Genomic DNA, 23,193 nt, shown 5'->3' with positions numbered 1-23,193 from the left:
CTAACATCAAGAATGAAAAGAACAGTGGCGTAGCCAGCCGAAAATTTTTGGGTAGGCCAAAAAATTTGGACTTTTTTGTTTATCTTTTTTCATTGTATTAACTGCCGTGACGAATACAAAAACAATGCTAGCAAAACGTTTAGAGCAGGTGTCGGCAATCTACGGCCCGCGGGCCGGATCCGGTCCGCCGATGAAATCCATCCGGCCCGCCGCCTCTTTGACAAACTAGGAACGTTTCCATTTCAAATACAACTATTTTAACTACGTAAGTGCGAAAAATTTTCGCGCTTCGCGCGAATAATCCTTCTCCATTAGGTTTGTTTACGTTTTGACGCTGTCTTTTCAAATATAAATTAGCGCTTCTTTACCGTTGTGCAGTGGAAGGCTGCCAAGTGCGTCGCGGACAAACGGAAAACGTATTCATAAATATTGGACATATATTTTTTTTATTTTTTATTGTCGGCAATGTAGGCTAATGAAAACTTGCAAGAAAGGCGTTATACCAAAATAAAATCGCGATAGCTTCGCTCGCCAGGTGTGCCCGGACTTTGAAAGGTTGACAAACACTCAACTAGATTAACTATTGTTATTGCGTTTCCTCAAAGTAGTTTTATTACACTTTTCATTAGTAGTATTGATGAAAATGTGTGGACTCGGATTTTAAACCAAACAAACGCATTTTATTCGCGCTTTGTGCCAACACTTTACTGCCTCCTTAAAAGTAATTAAACAAGTTTTTAGGCGCAAAAAAGATCCGAGGTCCGCCTGATTCACGTTTTAACATTTTTATAACATAATTCTTAGTTAACGTTTTGTGCGGCCCGCAGACCTTTCTGAGGTTGGTTTTGGCCGCGACTACAAAAAGGTTGCCGATCCCTGGTTTAGAGCATCGAGTGTTTAACGCAATACTCAAAACGATATAAAGTGCAAAAACTGTCTAAAAGTAGTAAAACTACCTTAATGTATAGTAAACGTTATAATCGACTGATGTGGTACTGCTCATAAATGCTAAAAACAAATTATTAAGAGTAAATTTTTTATAAATTTTTTGGGGGGACATGGCCCCCCCAGGCTCCCCCTGGCTACGCATATGGAAAATAGATACCTTTTTTCCTTTATTCCGCAAAACTTTGTCACGAACAGTCTCGTAAGTTGTATATAGGACAAGAAAAACAAAATACAAAAAAGAAAATCACACTAAACAAAGAGATCTGTAAGAAGAATAAAGTGCATCTTTAACCAAGTTCTAATTCGAATAAAATGAATTTAATAAACCTGGTCACATGACAAAACATTTAAAATGGAACCAAATCAGTGGAGTGAAAATAAAGCAACATTGCAATCATTCGTATCTTGGGTTTTTTAAACTGACATCTGGTTGTAAATTGAGCTACCGGTGGACGAGGTATAATTTGTTAAATAAGCAAGCAGACAGCAAAATTACAACCTATTATTTTTGTACAGTGCGTGCCAATCAAATGATCAGACGGTTTGTTGAAATAAATATATTTTTAGATTTTTAATGCAAACAAACCTACGCGTAATAATGATAACAATTCATTCATAGCGAAATGGAGAGGTCCCTGTTAATGCACCATGTACTTAGCATGAAGGCGTTGAATTTATCTATACAAAGAAAACATTACTTTGACAGAGCAATTGCATAAAGTGACATTTGGTCGAAAAGCTAAGTGACATAATTGCACTAAAAAGCAGAACCGTTCAAATTTATAGTTTTATAAAGTTTTTTAGCACGTTTAATTACAATTTAGCCCAAACCGCAAAATTCAATCGATTCTTCATCAAAAACTAAACAAAGTAATTGATTTGGTTGTACATAGTACAGTTAATTTGTTGACAAGAAAACATGTTTCTTAAAAACGGAGAAATTGGCGCTTTGAAACAATTTGCAGAAAATTTGCATAACAAAGTCGTGATACAAGTTAAATATGAATGAACTGCTAACAGAACATTGGGAAACTTAATCCTGAAATAGGAAGGTATAGACTTGTCTATAGTTTAAATCATTTTTTCGTGGATTATACACAGTTTATGCCTTAAGAAATTTTAATTCATGTCCAAGTCCCAACGCCCATGTAAAATCTTCAAGCTCAAAACACAAACATTAATTATAGAAACAATCTCTCTCTCATCGACAACTACAACTTAAGGACAACACTTAAATTGGATAAAACACGTAAACGCTGGCATAAAGTGACTTGAATGAGGAAGTGATAAAAAGAAAACACACATTGGCAAAATACAGTGTAATTTTTGTTTCATCAAAACTTCAGAGTGGCTTAATCAATACGTTTTCCTGGCAAATTTTGTGTACTTGAATTTACTTTTTGAATGGTCTATTAAGCATTTACATGATTACGTTTTTACCATTTTCATATCTTGATATCTATCGCGGCTATATATTCGGTATAAAATTAAGGTAAACAGTATTAAAAACACTTTAAATACACCAAAGCACTGTAATTACATATGTTAAGCTGTTTCTTTGCAAGAAAGATTAAACAACAAGGGGCCTGCAGTCTGAGCTAGGACACAATTTCACATGTGGCTTTATAATCAAGGCTGGTACGTTATTTACATTTGAGAACAAACAGTTGGTGTGACTCAGAATTTGAAAGGCAACATTTAACACTAAAAAATGTTAAACAATATTTAACAATAAAAAGCACCTGTGTACCTTTAAATTTATTTTTCTGGCACTGGAAAAGGGATGTGAAGTAAAACCGGCAAAAACAAAAACTGGCTTCTACACCACAACCTTTAACATTACGACGTCTGTGAACCGGTTTAGACCAGTTCAAATTGGTCGATTTGATCGGAGAAGTCATCCACAGCCTCCCTCCAATACGTGAAGTCACTGTAGTTGTCGGCCTCAACAAAATCGAGACTCTTTTGCAGGGAGGGAAAGTAGTTGTCCACCAGCTCGCCTAGCCCGGTGTAGCTGCGTTAAGAAAAGAAACAAAACGGCTATTCAAAACTTAAATAAATGGTATAAATTATTCAGGTAATTAGAAGTGGATCGAAAACTGATGTATCCCATTGTACGGTACAGATAACATGGTGAAATCAATACATTTAAACTGTTTGGTGCAAACACTACAAATGAGATAACATTTGTAAATAGTCAATTATTGGGCTATTTAAAAGCTTTGTTGCGTGTACCATGTGATATCATAGGCAAGTTGTTTATTTCAACTGCCCAAATCAATATAACCACAAACTGAAACTTAAATACAAATTAGCAGCACTTTTTAAAAGTATAATAAAATTAGCTGAACTGTTTAAATATATTCTATGAAACAAAGAAGGTACCTCAACACGTTGACGAAATATATTTTTACCAAATTATTATTTGTAGAATAATTTTTTACTTTAATAAACGTTTTTCGGTCCAAAGGACATGAAACGCATATCATCAACTCGCCAGTGGAACTTTTTAACAAGAGGGGGTTCGAATGCCCATAAGATATTATTTTGGACATTTTAATTATACCTATTACATTTGACGCCGCTGACTGTTTTAAAAATTGAGTTTGACTATAGGTATTAGTATTTATTTTGGATTACAGTATTTTATCGATGCGTGTGTGAATTGTGTGTGGTGCGTGCCAGCACTACATTCTAAACTACTGCGAAAATAAACGCTAAAACGTTTAAATACATGGATTTTTAAACATTTTTAGCTGGTGATATGCTTACGATATTGGGTGCTTAAATCGGGCGTTTAATTAAATGATGGTAAACTATCGCAAGAAGTCACGTTCCCATCAACAACTTTGCAAAACAAGGAAAATTTCTTTTATTTCGTTTCTATGCTTATTTTTTTGCCGACTTACGATGAAGTGTAGGTTGGCAGCTGCTCGTGCTTTAGCTCCCCCCTGTGGTTGATGGTAAACATTCGATTTGGGGGAACTCCCACGGCGGAGTAGGCGAACACGTCCTGCAACAAACAAGTACAGTAGTTCAAGTATTATCAAATGTTACCGTGAATAGGACTAAAAAGAATACAATGGAAAGTCAAGTAAATAATGTTTCTTTTAGATAGAACTGAGCTTAGATGAACCACAGTTTGACCATGGAGCAGCATAGTGTTAAAATGCCAGGTAAAAATTATTAAATATTGTAAGTTATTCATGAAACCCGTTTATTTAGTGGGTGCTTCACAGACATATAACACAATAATTGAAAACAAATGTAGTTTCGTCGAATCTGGGATTAAAAAAGGATTTATTACGGCTACCCATATTACATTATACAAGGTATGAATTTATACTTTAAAGCTAAAATATTTTGTACAACTAGCCTGAAACATGTCAGGTTTAAGTGACCTGCATGTCAAAAATATTTAAACCACATTGGCTTAGGTCATTTAACGAACTGTGAAAGAGTTTTTCCAGACTTGTCGTTCATCACAGTCCACTATTAAAAGTAACCAGAGGAATGCTTACGTTGGTTTTGTTGCCAAAACCAGCCACGAACGGGTTTTCAGGGAAAAGAGCCTTGATGTCCTTTAGACATTCGATCTTAAACTTTTCCGGTTTCTTTTCTATGACTTCCCTGTGTAAAAACAAATCGTAATCGGTGCAGGAGGCACACTTCAAGCGAGATTCACAGACGGTATACAAACAAACAACGAAGCCCGCAACCAAAAAAAACAACTATTTTACCCCTTCCAATTCTGTACGACTAATAGGTTTTTATTAACCCCAGACCATTACGGCTATAGGCAGATACTATACGGTTACCTCTTTGGTCCTTCATATCGTACGGTGTTTACCGTGCAGCAGTGTTGTAAACAAGTCATTTTGAAATAACTTAAATCCAAGTCAAGTCTTTTGCAAAAGTAACACGACAAGTCCCAGTCAAGTTGTGTCATTGACATAAACGGTTAAATTCTTACAATTGGTAGACTTGGCCGATTATAAGCAACAATTTAACTAAAAAAATAACACAAACGCAAATATACAGCAATAAAAGTGTTTGTTCTGCAAAAAATGAGATAAATTTTAATGAAAAACACCTAATTTAATCCCAAGTTTTTTGACAAAATGACCTGAGTCCAAGTCAATTCATTTTGGTCAACGGACTTAAGTCAAGTGATTTTAAAACAGTGACCTTAGTGCACTTAAGTCGAGTCAATGACTTAAGACAGGTCAATACCGCGCATTATCAAATTTTCCGCGACATATACAAGTAAGCACTACAATGACCACAACGAACACCTTGTTATGGTGTAATCCAAAAAAGGGAACAACTACATGTTTAACAAACTAAAAAAAGTTGCGCATCATAACTTCATACACAAACCTTTTGAATGCGATCATCAGCGAAGTTGGCGAGAGAAGGAGAGGCCCAGGTGGAAGGGAAACCCCCTGTTGGCTCACCCAGTTAAGGTATCCCTTAGTCATGGACGCTTGACCTATGGCCCTTGCCGACACATAAAGGAACTTGTAGCCGTTTCTGTGAAAGGCAAGATTTAAATTAAACTGGCAGAAGCGCAACTAATATAATTTAAACTTTATTTAACAGTTAAGACAAATTTATTGCGTTTATTAAACTGCTTAATCTAGTGCTTAAACCAGAGATTGTTAAGTGTGCCGCGAAACTTTTGTAAATTCTGAAACTAAGTTATTTGTATTACCAATAGGCATACATGCAAGCATTTCAGATGCTTGAAGACGCACTATCCTTTACAAATTAGTAGTTTAGAGACATTTACATATAGTTTGTCGTGTGTCAAGGGCGATTGTAAAATTACTGTATTGTTGTTCTGTTAAAAGTGTGCCGCGAAATATTTAAGATTTTCTTAGTGTGCCGCAAGCTAAAAGAGTTTGAGAACCACTGCGCTTAGTGAAAGAAAAGATCTCACCGGTTTACCGCTAGGTGGCGGGCCACTTACTTGCTTATATTCTGGTAAAGTTGAGCAACGCCCCCTTGTGTCCAGTCTTTCCCCACAACGGGCAGAATTTGGCCGAAAACATCCGACTTGGTGATGGTTCCGTCGATGTCCGAAACAACCAGCTTGTCCGACCATTTCCATAGAAACACAGTCGCCTGGCAACGAGTGGTGCCTTGGTATTGTGACGTCACACTAAAGGTGATGGTGTTGGAACCGGGCTCGAGACGGAGGGTTTTCTAAAAAAACGAGAAATATTGGATTGGTTTGAATTACCAATAATTTTATTAGTAAAGGCAGCTCAATCTAAACCTAAGAACAACTTTCAACTTCGTCTAGCACAGAGGTTTTTAAAACTTTTTTTACCGCGAACAACTAATTCATTTTTTTACTTGCGTGGACCACGGTAGGCAAGCATTTTTTGAGATGACGTCAAAATATAAATAAACTTTAGAAATCTGCTGACTTCGGTTCAAAAAATGTGTGAAATGGAGTCAATTAGACCTTCAGGGACTCCCTAAAACTAGTAACGGACCGCCAAGAGGCCCATGGACTCGCAGAAAAAACAACACAAGAACAGTCACTATGGCTCCGAAACTAATTCTTGTTGTTTTTGACAAGTTGGCCGAACTGGTGTTTCGGTTTTGCGTTTCTACTCACCAGTTGTTCCGAGTTGAGTCGAGTGCTTTTCCGCATCGCCTTCAGAGGCCCGTGGGCGCCACTAGTGGATGTGTTTACCGCGAGGAGACTGCTCTCTTGTGGGAATACTTCCCTTGCAGAATGCGATCTGAAGCATCACGTCGATTAAATTTTACAAAACAAAAGTTCAAAAAAGTTATTAGACTATGTGAAAACACTTTTGTACTGAAAAGGTCAATTGAAACTATTTAGCACGGAGAGGGTTGAGGAACCAACTACAATAAAAAATGCGTTTAGTTTTAATACTAAAGATTTATATCAATCCTAAATAAGTTCAGTAAAATGATGATCTGTTTAATAAAATGATGGCATAGTAGTTTACAACCGAACAAAATACCATTTTGGCACTGGCAAACATGTTCGGTGTGCGTATACGTTTTTTTTATATATTGCTGCTCGCCTAAACACAAAAAAAATCTCATTTAATTTGCATTTGACGCGTTTTCATTTCACCGAACGAACCTCACGAGTTCTGGTTCCAAGATCTCGGCCACTTCATCTTCGATCAGAGTCGAGATGTCGCCCTCGGTTTGGCGGCGATCGCGCATCGATAGTCTGGCTGAGTCGCGCGCGGCGCTAGGTGTCGCCAGAGACGTGCTTTTGGCGAGCGGCGAATGTTTCGAAGCGTCGCCTTTGACGGGCGAGGACGGTCCTGAGTTGTTATCAACCGAGACTGGAAGTAAAAGGCCAATAAACGACGTGAAAACGTTTTTTTCAAACACTATTACTTGCAATTGTATTGTTACGCAAAATCATAAACAAGCGCATTGACCGGTCCTCCACGAAGCAATGTGTGTTGTGGTTTAAACAGTTTATTTTTACACTTTTAAATTGTTTAAATTAAGCAAATGGTCAGCAGTTTTAGCACAATAAACGTTCACAAAAACATGCACTTTGACCGTATTCAAAAATCATGCTGACCGTTTCAATCTTTCGCAAAACCTTATTTTTTACTTTATTCTTTGTTACATTCAACCGATAAGGTCGTAATTAAAAACATTATAACTAACTTCCGGACGCTACCTATAAGTGTATCGCACATTTATAGATATGTCGTTTAGGGAAGTCGATATTTATATCTCATGGTGTGCCCAACTGAAATAAGTGCGGAGCACTGTTCCATGAGAACAACAGAATTCGGGATGCAAAATGCAGAATATTTGATTTCCCAAGAACGAACTCTTTCAAACCAAGAGAATTTCCAAAGCCAAATCAAAAAAATCAACATGCTGATTACCTTCACGGTAACATTCAAAGTAGATGGAACAAATGTGTTTTGTTGAGACAAACAATAAAGAAAGAAAAGTTTATGGTTTGAAAAACTTTATTTCTACGATAGGCTAAAATCAACAGAGCTAAATGCAATAGGGTTGTTCAAAAAAACACTTTTTGTAAAGTTTCAGTGGGGACCCCCTGGAATTGTTAGGTTGCGTCAAAAAACCCCACAAACCAAATCTGAGCACGTTTGATTCAGTATTGACCGAGCTACGCCAATTTAAAAATTCAGATTTAGGCTAAAATTTTTGAAAAAAATAAATTATCCTCCCCCTGAAAGAATTTTTTTCTACTTTTTTTGCATTGCTTTGCAATTCAGTAGCTATAAATAAACCTGTTTTACAGTAAAAAAGTGAGTAGTCATGGTACAAATGTCAATTTTCAATAATATTTGTTTGTTTGTTGATGTCGTGTGTGCTGCATCTACTTTATTTTAAATTTTTAAGCCATTTTTCGTATAAAACAGCCTAACAAATGTTGTTAAAATGAAACAGATTTATTCATAGCTATTCAATTGCAAAGCAATACAAAAAAGTAGAAAAAATTTTTTTCTGGGGGAGGATAAATTATTTTTTTCCCAAAATTTTAGCCTAAATCTAAATTTTTAAATTGACGTAGTACGGTTAATACTGAACCAAAAGTGCTTAGATTCGTTTTGTGGGGTTTTTAGACGCAACCTAACAATTCCAGGGGTCCCCACTGAAATTTAACAAAAAAGTGTTTTTTTGAACAACCCTAAAAAGGAATTGTGGCATATTTTGTTGTAAAAGATATTAAATTAGGTGCCGCATTAGTCACATTTTTTATTTGGTTTTTAATGTTTACTTGTATCGATGTTAACAAAGAATAAAATAAAGAAAAGTATGTAAATAAGTGATACTTAAATTGTTTAGTTTTATAATTGTAATGGGACTTTTTAAATATCGTTATTTTAACAGCTGAAGGGTCGTTTATTATTTGTAGGAAAGCAAAAGGTCAAAAAGTTTGAGAACCACTGGAGTTACTGAACCATATATTATGCGTCATATAGTAAAGGTGCTTACTTGACTCGGTCCTGTTCGGTCTTCGCCACAACCACCCCCATCGGTTCGAATTCGTTTGTGACGGCTGAGTGCTCTGAATAATTCGCTCAAGCGATTCCTAGGCAAAAATACAGCTTGGATTAAGCAATGTATGTGCAGTTTTTTTACAAAATCCTCAAACCATAATTTTATGTCAGGACCAAGCAGAAACTACAGAGCTTTTCAGGCTTCTAAATTTAGCTAATAACCGCCGTGATACTCACTGTTGAAAGAGGTCGACCGAACACTGCCAACGACATAACAAATGGTGCCGCAGTCTGCCAGTTTAAGTAGCGGGATTCCCCTAACCTGATCACAAGATTCGGGTCGTTGATAATTGACAAGGAGTCCGCCAAAAAGGATTCATATGTGATCTGCTTCTCGTCGAATTTAGCTAATAAGAAAAATGAATACTTATAGGACCAATGTTTTGCTTGGTAGATCATTTAATTGTTTTGCAAAAAAATACCTAGCTTTGTTTAGAAACTGCGAAACTGCAGATTTATCTATTGAGTAACGTTTTAAACACTGTCGTAGATTCGTAGGTGAAGGACATAAGCACTTTTTCGAAAAAGTTGTGTTTAAAGGGAAATATCTTACCAGCGTCTACATTACTTGTTCCGGACACAAATCCACAGAGCGAGATCGCAACTTCGCAGTTATCCTCAATAGCGTCGCTAAATATTAAAACAAATTAGGTACTATAAATGTTTTGCTTAAGTTCTGTAACACACAATTAAAACATTCCGCAGTGGTTTTCCAACAGGGGCATTTCTATTGCTCAAAGGTGGTAAGAGATAATTATTATATTTTTAATGATTAATTAGCCATTTTAAACAACAGTTTATGTATGATTTTAGAGCGACAAATAAAGTAAAATTTTTCAACTTTTTATACAATTCAAGGGCGTTGTTCCTATATCGTTTGGTGTGACATAATAGTAATCTAATGAAAAATTCCCTAGTAAGGGAAATCTACTTTTTCTGTTGCGGAAAGTTACAAAGGTTAAGAATCACTGCTTCATGACAAAAAATGTAAAATCACAAACAGAAGACTGACAAAAATGCGAGATGTGTCTATCTGACCCGGTAATAATTAGGTCAAATCTTAACAATTGTTTACATATAGACAAAACAAAGATCGGGGAAGTACGTTTTTCTTTTATTGGTTTCTTTGTTAATTTTTGTTTCATTTACTTTTATGAGGACTGAAATAATCCCACTTTAAAAATCCTAAAAACATAATATATGGTATGGGGTTGATGAATAGGTCGATTGAAAATAAAGAAAAAAATAAGCAAAAAATACTTTTTGGATTTTATTTTGTTGGTGAAATATTTCAAACAAAAAGGTAGAACTCACTTTTGGTAGTCATGGTTAAGGCAGTCCGTGCCGCTGTCGATGTCGCTACCCCCAGGGCTTACGGCTCGTTCGGGCGGTTCCGTGTTATTGCTTGAGCAATTGTTGGGGTGATGAGGTGCTTTCTAAAGAAATTATAATAACAACTAGAAGAATCGAATAAACTTGAAGAATATACTAAATGCCATATTCTGCCCCCAAACAAAATACATAGAAACGTAGGTTAGTCAGTAAACCTAACACAGCACAATTCGTTAACCATTTTGACCTATGCGAGTGTACATAATTTCCAACCGTCTTAATCTCACCAACCTAGGGTCCAGGAGAACACAAAAGAAACAGTAGAAATAAAATCAAGTCTGCCATACATTTCATTAATTTAGGCCACGATCACAGTGTACTCCTTACCTGGAGGTAGAGATTAGCTTCGGACGGTTCCAAGCTTAAGACGTCATCAAGGTAGAGTCCCTCGGTGTCTTTTCGCTGACGTGGCGCAGACGCTGTTTGTGACGTAGGCGTTATGGGCATCGTAACTGCAACAACAAAAAGTTTATGTAGAGTAATTACAGCATAAATAGATCTTGCACAAGACAGTCCTTGCACAAAATAAGATAAAACAATTTTTGCTAAATGATAGCGATCGATCAAAAAGCAACATCGATTGATAGGCAAACTCACATCAGAGCGCTTTTAATAAACAACACAACGTTTGTTGAAACGCAGAATCGCTAGTTCCTTACAGTTATGTCACCGCTATTCTATTCTAACATAAACACTCAGTGGAGGTTCATGTTGCATGGCAAGGGAAACAGTTAAACTATATTTATAAAGTTATTATCATTGGTAGCAGTTAACTTATCAGTTATCACCATTGACATGAAGAAAAATAAATTTATACTAGGTGTAGATACTAAAATATTTTAGTATTTTAGCCTTAATTGCTGTGTAGATAATTAATTTGAAAATTGTCGTTCTTAAACTGGCACGGAGCAAAAATACTAATTTCATCGCCGCCGGAATGCCTTTATAAAGGAAATCAATAATAAAAATGAGTTAAGTCGGAATCCAACACAAAAATACTACAAGCAACAGTTTTTACCATTTTTAAGGGTTTGTTTTGAAAAAAAATATATAAAAATAAAGGCTGTACAAAACATCTAAACAAATTACAGTATGTGCAGTTAGTCAATTCGTTTCAAAGATTGACTTTTGCACAGCGTCTGGTTACTACAAAAATATTTAAAATTCGTGTACTTTTTTTCCCCTTGAAAAACCTAACTTTAAACACGACAAATAGCCAAAAAGTTTATTATGTCTATTTGCTCGTTACAATTGATTCATCGGGTCATAATGACCTAAAAAAAAGAAATTAATTTAGGATATTACTTGTAGAAATGGGCGCATTTGCCAATTCGCATTAAATTTGTAACTTCAGTCGTGAAAGGTTAAAAAAGGCGCAGCCTGAGTGTAACCAAACTTCAGCACGTTCCCCACAGCTTTATAACAAATTAGCGTCCAACTAAGATACTTCAAATATCGGATACGCTCGGAACGGAAAGGGACGTGGTGGCGACTCCTTCAGTCTACTAGCGCAACAAAGGTCACCTCTATTGTTTGCGCGTTTAACTAAAACTCGTGTTTGCTGACCTAAACCTGGATGCCTCACGCTCAGCGCGTTGTTTAGTAATGAGATAAAACCCACATACAGTTCTAATTTTTAAACTTGAAAGGTACATTCAAAACGGTAAATGTCGTTTTTCAGTAAAGGCCCTTTACAAGGAACTGCTCCTAAACCAACCAAAATACCTTTAGGCTTCTTCACAAATACTGGAGTCTCATCTTCCACACGCACTGAGTCGATGCCGTCTACTTCCACGCTTCTACACAAAAAGTATGGTTTAGTATTTTATAACAGGTTTTTAAAATGTAAATAGGGGCAGGGCCTAGCGGAATTGCTTTTATTATAATTGGCCAACTAGTTAAAAATGTTCAATTGTAAAACGCCAAGTGTTGTGGTTTACATAACAACTTATTTTGAATTGACGTAGGTCCCAGTAAGTCGAGTCCAAATAAAGATTAAAATTTTCAAATTGGAAAACTCGTTCCATTATGAGCAACCGCTCAAATGAAAAATAACAAAAGAGGCAATATAAATTAAGCAACAGTATGACATTGCTTTATTATTCCCTTGTTTATCGCCTAAAAGCGGAAAAACGGATGTAAATCCCGAATAGATTGGGTCATAAATGCAGGCTGGCAAGATTGTGTAAGCAATTTTTTTGCATGCACAAATTGGGACAAGCAACTCAATTTATTAAAACAATTTTAAATGAAAACCACTTAATTTCACCCTAATTAAATTAGGTCCAAATTCAGATTTGTCCAAAATACTAAAAAGTTAATTTGCCAAAAAGACAAAGCCAAGTCATTTGAAAACAGTGAACTGAAAGCACTTAATCAAGCATAGTAATTCATATTTACCATAATTACCTGCTATAAAGTTAAATTGCCTAATGTGTATCGGCAGTAAACCATCGAAAAGAACGCACAGCGATTTGGCGCCGCGCATAAACAAAAGACTAAACCGTCGAGGTACCTATTCGCGATCCCCCAAACAAAACAAAACAGAACGCATTACGGGCGCGGTCACAATACGCGAGGTGTAATCGCTAAAGCGGAAATGTTTCTACGGCTCTCGCAGCGATAGGTCGCTTGCAGAACGCAGGGTAACGTTTACTCTAAGCACCGCTGTAAAGCCTTATAAAAAATAAACAAGTACATTTTTACCACTTGATTTAATAAAAACTTTTAAATTGCAAAATATTGCTTTGAATAAAGTGCGTTTACTAATTCATTTATTATGATCATCTCTATATTGATGCCAACCATTTCACATAGACTTGTTCTAGGCTGTAAGTTGTACCGGGATCTGACTTGGGCAAATTAATTCTGAAAATAACCTAAATTAGATTTGAAGTATTTCGCAAATAACTTCACTGGAATGAAGTTATTGCAAAACTAATTGTTGGCTAACTCACAATTTGATGGCGATTTCGGCCCTCGGTTGATTTATTTGTTTACTTTGAAGCAGTCGGCTGGCTTTTCATTACAAACCACCGCGGAATAAGCTAACTGGGTGTAATTCAAAGCGGATGCTAAGGCTTGACGTTTTACGAGAAACCAGTGTATTGTTTAGTATCGACGAACTTTTGTAAGTGCAGTAATTTAAAGCGTTGGTTTTAGAATTCTGTAATGAACTGTTCTCTGCCGTTTTTGCAACCTGTGTTTTTGTATCTTTGGTATCAAGGTAAATGTGCCGAAGATCAAAATCATACCAATACTTCTATAAGACTTTTAACACAAAAAACGAGTTTGTATTTGGTTTAATCACAAGCCATAATACCATTTGGTGGAAATCGAGATAAAAGCCCGTTGAGTAGTAAATCATACATAAAGACACTCATACACCATTCAGCCCACCCACCCCCCTCAGTTTGCAATAACTCATAAAATCAGTAACTAAAAAGCCCTTTTTCGTAGAAAATAAAACGCCCATTATACTACAACACACACGGTTGTCGAGAAAAAAGGTAAAGATCCCAACCTGAAATGCGCTGCTTGAAATCTGGATATTTCTTCTGGGCTTGCTTTGTCCAAAACGCTACGATCGTCCGAAGATGAGTCTCGATCTACAAAAAGACCCTAAGTTTCGGCAAATTCAAGCAGCATGCAGATGCATAGCCTTAAGCAAAACACAATATTTTAAAGTACGCAATATCAAAGTGTACAGAGAACATCAACGTAATTCTTTGAGCAGAAATATAGTAACACAAGCGGAGCCACAATGCATAAACACACAAACAACAAAACTCAACAAACAGACATGGCTTTAATTTTAAACTAAGGTGCTCACAGCTCAGTTGAGTCTAAAAATAAATGTTTACTAGGTTTCCCTTAATTTAAACTAGAGCTATTTTATCACCTTGATCGTTCCTTGCGGGCAGCTGGCCCCAACCCCACTGAAGGTCGGGTCTTTGTCGGCCCTCGGCAGCCTCAGAATCGCTGAACGGCGTTTGGCCAAATTTAATGGTTTCCCTGCGAATGAAGTTCCAGCTTTTTTACTTTCAAGCCGAAGTTATACTTTAAGTATGAAGGATTTCATAGCAGTAAATGGTTTTAAATTTCGAGGAAATAAATTGTCAAACCGCTGCGAAACATTGTTGGGACTACAAAAGAACTACATTTTACACTGTAAAATTTGCAGTCTTTACAAAACAAAAAACTATTTTTAAATTAATTATTAAATGATAAATTGTGTTAGGTAGTTTACTTACTTGTCCATCTTTGGCAGTTCGCTGTCTGATTGGACGCATCGCATTGCATTGAAATCTGCGCTTTCGTCACTGTAAGACAATCAATTGTTTACTACATTTAGAATCACGTATGCTAGGCCAAATTTTTAAAAGGCTTTAGAAAAATACGATTATTAAAAGATTTGAAATATGAGCGACAACCCAGCCAAGTAATTTAAAACGACATGTAAAATGATAATTTTGGGCAATTAAAAGTGTTTAATAGATGGCATTTTCTGAGATGCAATAAATAAAAATGATTGAAAAAGAAGGGATACAACACAGAAGTAGCAGGATGCTGATGGTTGATAGAGAAAAGTGCACAAAATCATGCTTTGCAATTTACTAGCACAAAAGTAATATAATTGAAAAAAAAATTAAAAATTAGTAACATACACATAGAAACAAATCATGGCGAGTTTTATTAACATAGTTTTTCTACATTAAATATTGATATATAATCATAAAACAAGAGAAACAAATGTAATTAAAATGTACCTTTTTTACATCCTGGGAAGTTTGAAACAAGCCATAAAACTCAGAAAAACAAACAAATTTGAAAGAGAAGAAACATTCAACCTCATTGCTTAAAAGTCAAGCAGTGATCAAGCGTAATCTAGGTTAGTTCCATTGCAAATATTTTGCGATTTGAAGACACGGACAAAAAGACTACATTCTTTGTCAAAAGGCGTGCTCCAAACGATGACAAAGAGACAAATTACATTCAAGGTTGATATGGAAGCAGTTTCGGCGAGCTTGATACCTGCTGTTAAGGCTGATGCTATATTCGCTCGAAGAACAGTCGCTTCGAATGTGCGAGACGCTCAAGGTTGGAAGACTGCTTGTCGCCAATCTGACATTCGAGTCAAGACGAGTAAGAAGGTGTGAACAGGTTTCAGAGACAGAAAAGACGACAAAAAAACGACAACGTGTGATTAATAACGACTGAGGAAATATGTTGAGGCTTTATAAAGAGAATATGAGATGTTATGGTATTTCATACACGTAACAAATTTATATAGCTTTAAAAATGATTAAATATTTTCTGTTTCAATGTCATATTTTTGTACAGTTTGAATTTGCTAACAATTGCCTGAAAGAGACCCACATGGATATTAGACCCGGTAGAAAAGGTAGAAAGTGTAGAGATACGTAAAATATTAACCAATTTATTAGACCTTTATCCACTTCGACTCATAACACATCAACAACAAAAAGTATTATCTTCCTAAAAAGTTGAAACAATTAAAATATGTGTACATGTCGACACGTGATAATAATCCTAAACACGGAATATGCAAACACGTCCAAGTTAGTTCATTTTTATTACAATTCAGAAACGATAATGTTTTTATCGCATATGCTTTCAGCCATTTGGGGGAAACACACCTAATAAATTAATTGTTGCGGTTGCTTTAGTTGGGTGGCTTAGGGTGGTCGTTTTCGAACCATTGATTCAAATTAGGAAAATTACACACAAAGAGCAATGTACACCTAGAAATCCTGAAATTACGGTTTTTAAAATAAAGGAACATTTGCCGTCATAAAACTTTTTTCACAAAAATTTAAAGCAATACTAATCGACGAAAAGTATGCGACTTAAGTTTATTGAACATACTCGGTAGAAAAACTGCAACACAAAAGCAAACAAACTGTATTTAGCAACAAAAAAAAGGATACAGAAGCCATTGCATGACAAATCAAGAACAGCATTGCTAAAAAAATTGCGCACGTGCAAGTACGCTGTGAAATTATTATTTCCCTGCTAATATTATACCGATTTTATTATATACCCTTTCCAAAATTAATATACCCCATGCAAATAAATGACGGCATATTCCTCTCATAATAATGTAACTGTACTCTACCGGGGAAGGGAATATTTCTTTTTAGTGACATGGCAGCATCGAAAACAACGTAAATACTTACATGTAATTGTCGTTGGACTCCATACTTAAGCTCCTTTCCATTATCTCCTTTATCTGCCTTTCATCCTTCTGAGATGGCCCGAAAACCAGGTCTTCCTCGGCCTCCGAACTAGAATTGGCCGCCCCGGACTTTTCCTCCTGCACAGCCGAGTTGTTGGCCATCACGTTTCGGCGTTTCCTCTTCTTTCTTCTGCGCCGCTTACCGCCGTCTTCAATGTTTTGCATTGCGCCGCACAAATCGTTTTCGCTGAAATAAAAACATACTTATAAAAAATGCATTTATTTTGGTGATAGCCCTCTACAAATAATGTTTTTTCGGTGATAAGATGGTTAAATGAAATCTGTTTTTCAAAATAAAATTGTTTCCATATGGGTATACTATTTTAAGTCTACCAAAATTACTTGAGTTTAAAGATAAAAGTTTAGAAGGCGATTTAATAAAAATGCAATGATGACCCTAACATAACAAAACTCGAAAACACGTTTTGTTGGGACTTAAAAAAAACAGTGTTTTTTTTTACTAAAATGCAAACATTGGGCGTAATAGTTTCCCCGCAGTCAAAACAAAGCGATAATTTCCGCCGCTAAAAAAACAGCAAAAAAAGCATGACCGTCGGTAGCCTGTCAAAAAACACGTGATTTAATATGACCCGGGGTTACATTTTTGGCATTAGTCACCACAGTTACGTGTCTGAAAAAATACCAAGAAGCCTATTGCTACCAATGGAGATTATTTTTTGCTTTAGCGCATAGTAACACTTTTAATTAACAAACGTGCAATGATCACGTATACCTATAAACACCAAAAGTTTTGTAAAATAATTTATGGTATACAAGTCACTATGATCTTTCATTAGAGTACTATCGAATTGAAAAAGCGGGACACGAAAAATGTCCCAGTCCCTTCATAACGCCTAGGCTCAAACAGAAATAACGTCTAGTGCACAACGCCAAGTTCATAACGCATAGTTTCGAACCGACAAGTAAAAAATGGAGAGCTGAACTTATGTTGGAAGTTTGATCAGGCGATCGGTATGTCGTGTGTTTACTTAAACTTACATACTGCGTGACCTAGTGGATCGAACAATACGCCTACGCCCAAAAACTACCTTATATTCAAAGGACAAATTTAGATGGAGATCTGTTCTGAGATCCATTAATAATAATAAAATTTTACCGCAGTAATGTTTGGTTTTTCTATTATATTCAAAGGACAAATTTAGATGGAGATCTGTTCTGAGATCCATTAATAATAATAAAATTTTACCGCAGTAATGTTTGGTTTTTCTATCGCTGAAATATGTTTAGAAAGCAAAGTAATGTTCGAAGCCTACAATTGAGCCATAAAACTTTGCAAAATATAAATATTAATTGTTCTAATCGATAATTCAAAAAGTACCAATTACGCAATGTAAACATTAAAAAATAGTTCTGCGTTTAATCTTTGTTTATGCCCGTAGGTCTGCGTGCTGCAGCCTGGCAAAAATACGTTAAAATTGTCTTCTGAAGGCGAGAAAATTTACCGAACGATAGAAATAAACAATATTGTTTTATTTTTTTATACATGTTGTGAAAAATTTTGGTAGCTTAAACCAGTTAATGTCACACTGCATGACATTACAAATAACATTGCATTAAAACTTAAAGCTTTGTGTTATTGCTATTGGTAAAACAAAATACATATAACGTGCGCAATGTATCCTTTTGGCGATTTTAAGTTTGTTTTCTGACGTTGAAAATTGTGAAGAACGTGACTGAAGTGTGATTAAGCGATGCTTGGTGGAAAACACGCGTTTCCCATCTAACCTGAAAACGCCCGACAAACATCAACCAATCAGCGCTAAGCAGGTCAGAGGTAACTCCAGGACACAACCAAGCGCGAAGACAGCTTTGGTTGGTTGTGTGGTACACCACTCGCACCGCAAGACAGACTTGCGATTCGTGCAGGGTTAGGCGGGTAAAGAACTGGCCTATTTAATAGACAGTATTGACATTTTAGCCGCACTTAAAAACCTCGTTTACTCACAACAATCTTAGAGTAATATAATGACAAATAATTTCCAATCTGTAAACCAAAAATCAGAAAGCAGACTATTAATATTTTTCAATTGTTAAACAACTAATGCAATGTGTAGCCGTTTAAATAAAAAGCTCTGGTGAAAAACAAACCAGGATATAAATTCTATACATTGTAAGTTTTAGTCTGGATTCTTTTGTAAAATCAAGGGACAGAACAAATCCTAAAATATACTGTTCGCTAATACATTTGTAGAAAATCTCTTATTAATAACCAGTAAAAAGAGTTTTGTTTAAAAAACCTTTTTATTGTAATTGTATACTTGCTTTTGTTAAACAAATACATACAAATACTAAAAACAACCTTTCACATAAAAATATATAGGTTAAAACCATTTAAGATTACTGCAAATTACCAATATACATTGTATCTAACTTCTAACAAGTGACAAAATAACAAAAAAACTTACAATCCCTTATTGTTATTTTCACATCCATCAGGGGTCGAAGGACGCGAGGGAAGTGGAGAAGTTATAAGACCAAGAGGAATAGCATCTTCATCATCACATTCCTCAAGAAAAAAAGCTTCGCCTTGATCACCCAACTTCATATGGAGGCCAACGATCTTCTCATCATTAATTGCAATATTCACCTGAAAGTTTTGCACATTAAAGATAATACAAAAATGTCACCCATCTAATAACTGATCTATCAAATTAAATAATACATTTTCCCACTTGTTCTACGTTTTTGAGACAAATATAAAACCTGAACACACATTATGTGTGTTTACAACTGAAATCTAGCCCTTCTGAAGCTGCTTTTTGACCAACGATTACGGCTTACATATCATTAGTATACCGAAAGCCATTGACGACTCTTCACCGAATCTGTCGATCAATGATGCAAGCAGGGCAGACTAGAAAAACAACTAGCCTGCAGTGAGGTTCGAACTCACGACCTCCGGTCAAGCCGGGATCGTCACTCTACCAACTGAGCTATGCAGGCTCAGAAGGGAACGAGTCGAGAAACAACCATACGCCAATGCTTGCTCAATCTGTTAGTACAAGCAACTTCAATTGAAGGGGATTCACAGTACCATATCATTATCCAATGAAACCTGAACACACATATGTGTGTTTACAACTGAAATCTAGCCCTTCTGAAGCTGCTTTTTGACCAACGATTACGGCTTACATATCATAAGTATACTGAAAGCCATTGCAGACTCTTCACCGAATCTGTCGATCAATAGTATATTTAAGACAAATAAAGCTAATAACCAAGTTTAAACTGACTGTAAAATTACCAACATTTTAAAAGCACTCTAAAACCACTGTGCTGTTTTTGTAAATATCTCAGCCATTTAGAAACATTGAGATTAAATAATACAACAAATTATAAATAATAAATTAACTGCACCACAATTACACAAAGTAACATTAAACATTATTTCTAGGGCCCAAATGTTTTACAAAGGTTTTACCATTTTTTCTTTTGCCCGAAGAACACCAAGCTTTCCAAACCGAACATGAAAGGGTGAAGCAATCAATGAACCATCGGGTTGCTCAATAACCACAATGTCAATAGCACCTACTCAATAAAAATCAACATGTTGCTTGATTATCTAAATAACAGTATTTTTCATCTAATAAGGTTATTACAAGCACTTTTTTTTAACTTTAATACATTTGTGTTAGATAATTGGTATGTGGCAAGTTTATTTTATTTTTGGACTGTGGCGATAAAGCAATTTTCTGTCCAATATATATATACTGTATATACACGGTGGTGCTGCAGCAATTTCAGACCAACATAAAGTTATTAAATGGCAATGTTCAACCCTACTTAACCTTACATTAATTGAATGCACATAATAACTTGTGTAAACTCAATGATGTCTAAGTTATGTTACATTGTTCTGTGAGTTCAGACAGAATTTAAGAAATGGTTAGGAGCCGCCATACCTAATGTTTAAAAACAAATTAATCAGATATTAGGGCGGAGAAACACCAACGATGTCGAAGAAAAATAATATATTATGACAATAACTTTTTGTATTTTAATAAAAGATAATGCTGAAAATAATAGAAGGCTAAAGCTCTTCGGTATAGAAGGCTAAAACTTGTCACATAGTTAAAAACAAGCAAACTATTTGGCTGTAACAAATACACTGCTGTTAGCGGGAATGGATCTTGATCCACTAATCTATGTTTTTTGCCTGTTTATTAAAATTCTAAAATGGGAACCAGTTTTGGGCTTTGCAGTAATCTTACCTGTCTTTTTTATATATCTTACGCATTTTACAGACAAAGGTACCTTTTGTACTGTGGCACTCGTTATGTATTTTTGGTGTTCTGAATACATGTGTTCACTTTTTAAATATGAACAAAAATTAATGTCATGTCGTTTTTCGACTTCAGTTGCACATTTGCGTACAACTTCCCATGTAAAAAAAAAACTTTTATCAGATTACTTGTGTAATAGTGTCACAGTATGACATCATATTATGTGTATTTTACATACTATTTTTGATCACAACATTTTATGCTTCTTATGTAACCCACAGTAAAAAATTATTGTCAACCCCTGAAATATATATAATATAATTTACCTGTTAAAGTGGCTGGGTTGACTTGGTTATAGCACTCGTTATGTATTTTTGGTGTTCTGAATACATGTGTTCACTTTTTAAATATGAACAAAAATTAATGTCATGTCGTTTTTCAGTTGACATATTTTTAACCTAATTTAGTCATTACCAAAATATAGCCATTGTATTGTAAATAACACATCAGGAACTTTAAAGCTCAAAAAGTCATACAGATAAATTTTTTTATGGTTTCTGTGCAACCTTAAAGATGTTTGATTAACAGCCCTACAACTTGATAATGCCAATATATTGAGCAATGTTCATATATTTTATCTGCTCTTAAAGTGTTGTGTCCAAAGCTAATTTTACAGTAAAATTTTTATTTTAAATCATAAAGCCACAATTTTTTAACCCTTCAGGTGACACCTTGTCGATTTTTCTTTAAATTCGACTTCAGTTGCACATTTGCGTACAGCTTCCCATGTAAAAAAAAACTTTTATCAGATTACTTGTGTAATAGTGTCACAGTATGATATCATATTATGTGTATTTTACATACTATTTTTGATCACAACATTTTATGCTTCTTATGTAACCCGCAGTAAAAAATTATTGTCAACCCCTGCAATATATATAATATAATTTACCTGTTAAAGTGGCTGGGTTGACTTGGTTATAGAGCTGTCTGATATAGCCAAAGCTCTTGTACACAATGTTCATCTTGACAATTTTGGTTCAACAAACAGTTATGCACAAATCTTGTTGACATACATTTAAACAAATGAAAAACTGAATAAAAATAAGCCAAATGAACAGCTTTGTAAAAACAATTAAATTCTTAGAACATACTTAACTTGCAAAACTGCCTTTCCTATTGCATAATATAATACTGCAAGACAGTCACAGGCAAAAGTAAGATTTGCAGTTCACTTAGCCAGTCATATATATATTCAGTTCTTGGTATTTGGCTTGAGGGCAAATCGTGTGACACTTACTTGGCAATTAAACCAAGTTTAATTGCATTTTAAAATAAAATACCAACACAGTGGTGCAATTAAATGCAAGTTTAACAAACCAGATTTTATAATTCGTTGAATAAGCGCATGAAGCAATACATAATTGTAGCTAAACAACAGACTTACCTGCTATTTAAAAAAAAGATTGCTAAATACCAATAGGTTTAAATACAGCTGTGCAAAATTTATAACAATTTAATTAAAAAAACAGATATTTAAAAGTGTATGTTGTATGAAGAATAACTAGTAAAACGAACATTATGAGTGGTAAAATAACTACATACTAGGAACCAACCCGAAAATCATTCTTTTCTGTCAAAAGTAAACGCTCTATAACCGTTCTTAACCTAAAAATACACTCAAACTCGGCTCACCGAGAGCGAGGCTTTGTTATCTGCCCGCCAAATGCATTTGAGTGCATTTTCGACCAGTTCCTTTGCCATGAAACGTGCTTTTTTCTTTTGCTTCTCAAAGCGCTAAACATATTACAAAGGGTGGCTGTGGCGAACAGCAGATGATCAGCTGATGTCTAGCTAACTGCTGTCGCTTTGGTTGTCAGCATGGCCAAATCGTGGGTTGTGTTTCTCCTTTGACCCAGTGTGAGGTTGAGCTTACTTCATGTAAGCACAAGTTTATGTGTTTTACTATTACTAATCTAATGAAAACGTCAAATATTGCAAAATGTTTGGTTTTGTCTCCTATTGTTTAGGATGATTTGAATAAAATCATATCCATATTTATATGTATCTATCCATGCGCCGATGCAAGAATTCTTAAACCGTTTAAACCCTAAATCCCAGTTAAACAATCTTGATTCAATGCGTCATACACGTAGCCTATCTGGATTGCCTGGCACAATATAAGAGTAGGCCTAGGCCTATAAAGGTAGGCTATATCAGAGATGGCGAACCTTTTTATGGCGCGGGTCACAAACATGACCTGAATCCTTGCAAAACACACAAGGGGGTCATATATAAT

The 23,193-nt window shown here is 35.4% G+C and overlaps 1 protein-coding gene and 1 non-coding gene across 3 annotated transcripts; both read right to left on the bottom strand.

Moving 5' to 3' along the window:
• Positions 1 to 1,102: 1,102 nt before the first annotated feature.
• Positions 1,103 to 21,987, bottom strand: LOC146136368 (phosphatidate phosphatase LPIN1-like). 2 transcript variants are annotated; one of them, XM_083395385.1, is made up of 21 exons: positions 21,847 to 21,987; positions 20,093 to 20,199; positions 19,077 to 19,258; positions 16,592 to 16,837; positions 15,426 to 15,515; positions 14,645 to 14,713; positions 14,293 to 14,405; positions 13,915 to 13,999; positions 12,117 to 12,190; positions 10,719 to 10,843; positions 10,314 to 10,435; positions 9,553 to 9,629; positions 9,177 to 9,346; positions 8,935 to 9,031; positions 7,079 to 7,289; positions 6,578 to 6,704; positions 5,921 to 6,156; positions 5,329 to 5,481; positions 4,470 to 4,578; positions 3,858 to 3,961; positions 1,103 to 2,962 (listed from the first exon to the last, which is right to left on the bottom strand). In XM_083395385.1, exons 1-21 carry the CDS (start codon positions 21,917 to 21,919, stop codon positions 2,809 to 2,811), a joined length of 2,724 nt encoding a protein of 907 aa, XP_083251511.1. In that variant the 5' UTR covers positions 21,920 to 21,987; the 3' UTR covers positions 1,103 to 2,808. The 2 variants fall into 2 exon arrangements, with proteins under 2 accessions (XP_083251511.1, XP_083251512.1); XM_083395386.1 differs by lacking the exon at positions 15,426 to 15,515.
• Trnaq-uug (transfer RNA glutamine (anticodon UUG)) lies at positions 19,540 to 19,614 on the bottom strand. Its single transcript has one exon. It is a non-coding gene; the product is annotated as a tRNA-Gln (tRNA).
• Positions 21,988 to 23,193: the final 1,206 nt, after the last annotated feature.

Source organism: Ascidiella aspersa, chromosome 8, assembly GCF_963924565.1.
Source record: "Ascidiella aspersa chromosome 8, kaAscAspe10.2, whole genome shotgun sequence".
NCBI classification, from domain to species: domain Eukaryota; kingdom Metazoa; phylum Chordata; class Ascidiacea; order Phlebobranchia; family Ascidiidae; genus Ascidiella; species Ascidiella aspersa.
Note: the sequence above shows the minus strand (reverse complement) of the source record. Positions and strands in the feature narration are given on the sequence as shown.

Excerpts from the sequence above, each read along its gene's own strand:
- LOC146136368 (XM_083395385.1), bottom strand. The coding sequence starts at position 21,919 with ATGAACATTGTGTACAAGAGCTTTGGCTATATCAGACAGCTCTATAAC. Across the intron at positions 14,000-14,292 it reads GCCCGCAAGGAACGATCAAG|ATCGAGACTCATCTTCGGAC; the intron begins GTGATAAAATAG and ends GTCTTTTTGTAG. Across the intron at positions 4,579-5,328 it reads CTGATGATCGCATTCAAAAG|GGAAGTCATAGAAAAGAAAC; the intron begins GTTTGTGTATGA and ends GTTTTTACACAG.